The following is a 7,200-nucleotide window of genomic DNA, read 5'->3' on the forward strand; positions in this document are numbered from 1 at the left end:
ATTTCCTACCAAAAACCTCTTTTTTGAGTGAAAACATAAAAGTCCATTTTTCTCGGAAACTATAAGAGATAGAGACAAAACAAGCGTAATCTGTGATCACTTTTATTTTCTACCAAAAACCTCTTTTTTGAGTGAAAACATAAAAGTCCATTTTTTCTCGGAAACTATAAGAGATAGAGACAAATGAGAGATAATGGCCCCTATGAGAGATAATGGCCCCTATTCCGCATTTCAATTTGAATCGAAATTTTCTCCGTTTGGCAACTTCGATATTTTGTATTTCAATTCGACTCTCCGCCACATAAACAACAACTTACAGAAACGTAATTACGATCGAAATGCAGAACACATACAATCGTAAAGCATTGAAACGAAATGGAATTGCTTTTTGTTGGAATACCTATTTTCGATCATTGCGTAACTGAATGCGTAAACGTAATCGAAATGCAGAATAGGGGTGAATGAAGTATTTAAACTTTGCAAAATAAAAATATAAATTGTAAATTATTCTTTTATTTTTTTAAGGAATGTGTAGATTTTATTTCAAATTTAAATCATTTAAAAAGTATGAAGTTTTTCATAATTATGAAAACCACAAACCATTTTCAAACACAATTCTTTAATGTAAAATAGATTTCATACGTGTATAAATAAAATACGAAAAAGAAAATAATGATCATGTTACCACAATCGTTGAGTCAAGTGATTTTTGCATTATATTAAATACATATAAAATATAAGTTCAGTTTGTAGTTGGCTGCAAGTGGAAGTAAGTAATTTCTTTTACAAATATTCCGATAAATCTGAAAACAATTATAACATGGAGGATAATTCGAATTCTACAAAATATACTGGGAAATATGATAATCAAATAAAACTACGAAAAGCTAAATTAGAAAAAATGCGTAAAGAAAGACAAATATTACAGTATGATAAGTTAATGCGTGAAAAGACGGCTCAAGTAAATTCGGAAGAAAATCGTTTAAAAAAAGAAACACGAGAAAAAGCTAAAGAAATAAATGATTTGTAGGTTTATTATTGAAAATTTAAAATGATTCATTATAAAATATATATATATTTTTTTAAATTTTGTAGAGAAATTAGTAAAATTCAGGAGGAAATAAATAAATTAAAGGACAGTCCTAATAGTGAACACTCTTATTGTACAATTGAATATGAAGTAAAAACGGTTGAAGATAAAATAAGGTGAGAATTAGAGTTAATTGCGTTGCAAATAATGTACAAGTCACGATGCAAAAGGTTCCAGTTCAGTTCTAGTTCAGTTCTAGTTCAGTTCTAGTTCAGTTCTAGTTCAGTTCTAGTTCAGTTCTAGTTCAGTTCTAGTTCAGTTCTAGTTTAGTTCTAGTTGAGTGAAAACATAAAGTCCATTTTCTCAGAAACTATAAGAGATAGAGACAAAACAAGCGTAATCTGTGATCACTTTTATTTCCTACCAAAAACCTCTTTTTGAGTGAAAACATAAAAGTCCATTTTTCTCAGAAACTATAAGAGATAGAGACAAAACAAGCGTAATCTGTGATCACTTTTATTTTCCACCAAAAAACAAGTTTTTGAGTGAAAACATAAAAGTCCATTTTTCTCGGAAACTATAAGAGATAGAGACAAAACAAGCGTAATCTGTGATCACTTTTATTTCCTACCAAAAACCTCTTTTTTGAGTGAAAACATAAAAGTCCATTTTTCTCAGAAACTATAAGAGATAGAGACAAAACAAGCGTAATCTGTGATCACTTTTATTTCCTACCAAAAACCAGTTTTTGAGTGAAAACATAAAAGTCCATTTTTCTCGGAAACTATAAGAGATAGAGACAAAACAAGCGTAATCTGTGATCACTTTTATTTCCCACCAAAAATCAGATTTTGAGTGAAAACATAAAAGTCCATTTTTCTCAGAAACTATAAGAGATAGAGACAAAACAAGCGTAATCTGTGATCACTTTTATTTTCCCAAAAACCAGTTTTTGAGTGAAAACATAAAAGTCCATTTTTCTCGGAAACTATAAGAGATAGAGACAAAACAAGCGTAATCTGTGATCACTTTTATTTCCTACCAAAAACCTCTTTTTTGAGTGAAAACATAAAAGTCCATTTTTCTCAGAAACTATAAGAGATAGAGGCAAAACAAGCGTAATCTGTGATCACTTTTATTTCCCACCAAAAACCACTTTTTGAGTGAAAACATAAAAGTCCATTTTTCTCAGAAACTATAAGAGATAGACGCAAAACAAGCGTAATCTGTGATCACTTTTATTTCCTACCAAAAACCTCTTTTTTTGAGTGAAAACATAAAAGTCCATTTTTCTCAGAAACTATAAGAGATAGAGACAAAACAAGCGTAATCTGTGATCACTTTTATTTCCCACCAAAAACCTCTTTTTTGAGTGAAAACATAAAAGTCCATTTTTCTCAGAAACTATAAGAGATAGAGACAAAACAAGCGTAATCTGTGATCACTTTTATTTCCTACCAAAAACCTCTTTTTGAGTGAAAACATAAAAGTCCATTTTTCTCAGAAACTATAAGAGATAGAGACAAAACAAGCGTAATCTGTGATCACTTTTATTTCCCACCAAAAACCAGTTTTTGAGTGAAAACATAAAAGTCCATTTTTCTCGGAAACTATAAGAGATAGAGACAAAACAAGCGTAATCTGTGATCACTTTTATTTCCTACCAAAAACCTCTTTTTTGAGTGAAAACATAAAAGTCCATTTTTCTCAGAAACTATAAGAGATAGAGGCAAAACAAGCGTAATCTGTGATCACTTTTATTTCCCACCAAAAACCAGTTTTTGAGTGAAAACATAAAAGTCCATTTTTCTCGGAAACTATAAGAGATAGAGACAAAACAAGCGTAATCTGTGATCACTTTTATTTCCCACCAAAAATCAGATTTTGAGTTAAACCTAAACGTCCATTTTTCTCAGAAACTATAAGAGATAGAGACAAAACAAGCGTAATCTGTGATCACTTTTATTTCACCAAAAACCTTTTTTGAGTGAAAACATAAAAGTCCATTTTTCTCGGAAACTATAAGAGATAGAGACAAAACAAGCGTAATCTGTGATCACTTTTATTTCCTACCAAAAACCTCTTTTTTGAGTGAAAACATAAAAGTCCATTTTTCTCAGAAACTATAAGAGATAGAGGCAAAACAAGCGTAATCTGTGATCACTTTTATTTCCCACCAAAAACCAGTTTTTGAGTGAAAACATAAAAGTCCATTTTTCTCGGAAACTATAAGAGATAGAGACAAAACAAGCGTAATCTGTGATCACTTTTATTTCCTACCAAAAAATCTTTTTTGAGTGAAAACATAAAAGTCCATTTTCTCAGAAACTATAAGAGATAGAGACAAAACAAGCGTAATCTGTGATCACTTTTATTTCCTACCAAAAACCTCTTTTTTGAGTGAAAACATAAAAGTCCATTTTTCTCAGAAACTATAAGAGATAGAGGCAAAACAAGCGTAATCTGTGATCACTTTTTTCCCACCAAAAACCAGTTTTTGAGTGAAAACATAAAAGTCCATTTTTCTCAGAAACTATAAGAGATAGAGACAAAACAAGCGTAATCTGTGATCACTTTTATTTCCTACCAAAAACCTCTTTTTTGAGTGAAAACATAAAAGTCCATTTTTCTCAGAAACTATAAGAGATAGAGGCAAAACAAGCGTAATCTGTGATCACTTTTATTTCCCACCAAAAACCAGTTTTTGAGTGAAAACATAAAAGTCCATTTTTCTCATAAACTATAAGAGATAGAGACAAAACAAGCGTAATCTGTGATCACTTTTATTTCCTACCAAAAACCTCTTTTTGAGTGAAAACATAAAAGTCCATTTTTCTCGGAAACTATAAGAGATAGAGACAAAACAAGCGTAATCTGTGATCACTTTTATTTCCCACCAAAAACCAGTTTTTTGAGTGAAAACATAAAAGTCCATTTTTCTCGAAACTATAAGAGATAGAGACAAAACAAGCGTTTTTTCTCAGAAACTATAAGAGATAGAGGCAAAACAAGCGTAATCTGTGATCACTTTTATTTCCCACCAAAAACCAGTTTTTGAGTGAAAACATAAAAGTCCATTTTTATCGGAAACTATAAGAGATAGAGACAAAACAAGCGTAATTTGTGATCACTTTTATTTCCTACCAAAAACCTTTTTTTTGAGTGAAAACATAAGTCTATTTTTCTCAGAAACTATAAGAGATAGAGGCAAAATAAGCGTAATCTGTGATCACTTTTATTTCCTACCAAAAACCTCTTTTTTGAGTGAAAACATAAAAGTCCATTTTTCTCAGAAACTATAAGAGATAGAGGCAAAACAAGCGTAATCTGTGATCACTTTTATTTCCCACCAAAAACCAGATTTTGAGTGAAAACATAAAAGTCTATTTTTCTCATAAACTATAAGAGATAGAGGCAAAACAAGCGTAATCTGTAATCACTTTTATTTCCCACCAAAAACCAGTTTTTGAGTGAAAACATAAAAGTCCATTTTTCTCGGAAACTATAAGAGATAGAGACAAAACAAGCGTAATCTGTGATCACTTTTATTTCCTACCAAAAAAATCTTTTTTGAGTGAAAACATAAAAGTCCATTTTTCTCAGAAACAATAAGAGATAGGGGCAAAACAAGCGTAAAAAGTCCATTTTTCTCAGAAACTATAAGAGATAGAGGCAAAACAAGCGTTATCTGAGATCACTTTTATTTCCCACCAAAAACCAGTTTTTGAGTGAAAACATAAAAGTCCATTTTTCTCAGAAACTATAAGAGATAGAGGCAAAACAAGCGTAATCTGTGATCACTTTTTTTCCCACCAAAAACCAGTTTTTGAGTGAAAACATAAAAGTCCATTTTGCTCAGAAACTATAAGAGATAGAGAGAAAACAAGCGTAATCTGTGATCACTTTTATTTCCCATCAAAAATCAGTTTTTGAGTGAAAACATAAAAGTGCATTTTTCTCGGAAACTATAAGAGATAGAGACAAAACAAGCGTAATCTGTGATCACTTTTATTTCCTACCAAAAACCAGTTTTTGAGTGACAACATAAAAGTCCATTTTTCTCAGCAACTATAAGAGATAGAGGCAAAACAAACGTAATCTGTGATCACTTTTATTTCCCACCAAAAATCAGTTTTTGAGTGAAAACATAAAAGTCCATTTTTCTCGGAAACTATAAGAGATAGAGACAAAACAAGCGTAATCTGTGATCACTTTTATTTCCCACCAAAAACCAGTTTTTGAGTGAAAACATAAAAGTCCATTTTGCTCAGAAACTATAAGAGATAGAGAGAAAACAAGCGTAATCTGTGATCACTTTTATTTCCCACAAAACCATTTTTTGAGTGAAAACATAAAAGTCCATTTTTCTCGGAAACTATAAGAGATAGAGACAAAACAAGCGTAATCTGTGATCACTTTTATTTCCTACCAAAAACCTCTTTTTTGAGTGAGAACATAAAAGTCCATTTTTCTTAGAAACTATAAGAGATAGAGGCAAAACAAGCGTAATCTGTGATCACTTTTATTTCCTACCAAAAATCAGTTTTTGAGTTAAACCTAAACGTCCATTTTTCTCAGAAACTATAAGAGATAGAGAGAAAACAAGCGTAATCTGTGATCACTTTTATTTTCCACCAAAAACCAGTTTTTGAGTGAAAACATAAAAGTCCATTTTTCTCGGAAACTATAAGAGATAGAGACAAAACAAGCGTAATTTGTGATCACTTTTATTTCCTACCAAAAACCTCTTTTTTGAGTGAAAACATAAAAGTCCATTTTTCTCAGAAACTATAAGAGATAGAGGCAAAACAAGCGTAATCTGTGATCACTTTTATTTCCTACTAAAAACCTCTTTTTTGAGTGAAAACATAAAAGTCCATTTTTCTCAGAAACTATAAGAGATAGAGGCAAAACAAGCGTAATCTGTGATCACTTTTATTTCCTACCAAAAACCTCTTTTTTGAGTGAAAACATAAAAGTCCATTTTTCTTAGAAACTATAAGAGATAGAGGAAAACAAGCGTAATCTGTGATCACTTTTATTTCCCACCAAAAACCAGTTTTTGTGTGAAAACATAAAAGTCCATTTTTCTCGGAAACTATAAGAGATAGAGACAAAACAAGCGTAATTTGTGATCACTTTTATTTCCTTCCAAAAACCTCTTTTTTGAGTGAAAACATAAAAGTCCATTTTTCTCAGAAACTATAAGAGATAGAGACAAAACAAGCGTAATCTGTGATCACTTTTATTTCCCACCAAAAACATCTTTTTTGAGTGAACACAAAAAAGTTCATTTTTCTCAGAAACTAAAAGAGATAGAGACAAAACAAGCGTAATCTGTGATCACTTTTATTTCCCACCAAAAACCAGTTTTTGAGTGAAAACATAAAAGTCCATTTTTCTCGGAAACTATAAGAGATAGAGACAAAACAAGCGTAATCTGTGATCACTTTTATTTCCTATCAAAAACCTCTTTTTTGAGTGAAAACATAAAAGTCCATTTTTCTCAGAAAGTATAAGAGATAGAGGCGAAACAAGCGTAATGTGTGATCACTTTTATTTCCCACCAAAAACCAGTTTTTGAGTGAAAACATAAAAGTCCATTTTTCTCGGAAACTATAAGAGATAGAGACAAAACAAGCGTAATCTGTGATCACTTTTATTTCCTATCAAAAACCTCTTTTTTGAGTGAAAACATAAAAGTCCATTTTTCTCAGAAAGTATAAGAGATAGAGGCAAAACAAGCGTAATCTGTGATCACTTTTATTTCCCACCAAAAACCAGTTTTTGAGTGAAAACATAAAAGTCCATTTTTCTCGGAAACTATAAGAGATAGAGACAAAACAAGCGTAATCTGTGATCACTTTTATTTCCTACCAAAAACCTCTTTTTTGAGTGAAAACATAAAAGTCCATTTTTCTCTGAAACTATAAGAGATAGAGACAAAACAAGCGTAATCTGTGATCACTTTTATTTCCTATCAAAAACCTCTTTTTTTGAGTGAAAACATAAAAGTCCATTTTTCTCATAAACTATAAGAGATAGAGGCAAAACAAGCGTATTCTGTGATCACTTTTATTTCCCACCAAAAACCAGTTTTTGAGTGAAAACATAAAAGTCCATTTTTCTCATAAACTATAAGAGATAGAGACAAAACATGCGTAATCTGT

At 31.0% G+C, this 7,200-nt stretch overlaps 2 protein-coding genes across 2 annotated transcripts in view; both read left to right on the top strand.

The window, feature by feature from the left end:
* LOC111680650 (probable 4-coumarate--CoA ligase 1) overlaps positions 1 to 7,200 on the top strand; it is a 28,952-nt gene that overhangs the window by 553 nt on the left and 21,199 nt on the right. The gene's annotated exons all lie outside the window — the stretch shown is intronic.
* LOC124418907 lies at positions 645 to 1,261 on the top strand. The gene is made up of 2 exons (XM_046946790.1): positions 645 to 1,026; positions 1,096 to 1,261. The coding sequence occupies exons 1-2, from the start codon at positions 821 to 823 to the stop codon at positions 1,208 to 1,210; spliced, it is 321 nt and encodes a 106-aa protein (XP_046802746.1). The 5' UTR covers positions 645 to 820; the 3' UTR covers positions 1,211 to 1,261.

This window comes from Lucilia cuprina, chromosome 3 (genome assembly GCF_022045245.1).
Source record: "Lucilia cuprina isolate Lc7/37 chromosome 3, ASM2204524v1, whole genome shotgun sequence".
NCBI classification, from domain to species: domain Eukaryota; kingdom Metazoa; phylum Arthropoda; class Insecta; order Diptera; family Calliphoridae; genus Lucilia; species Lucilia cuprina.

What these genes read in the sequence shown, in the direction of transcription:
- LOC124418907 (XM_046946790.1), top strand. Translation starts at nt 821, where the DNA reads ATGGAGGATAATTCGAATTCTACAAAATATACTGGGAAATATGATAAT. An exon ending in GCTAAAGAAATAAATGATTT is followed by an intron (nt 1,027 to 1,095) that starts GTAGGTTTATTA and finishes TAAATTTTGTAG; the next exon opens with AGAAATTAGTAAAATTCAGG.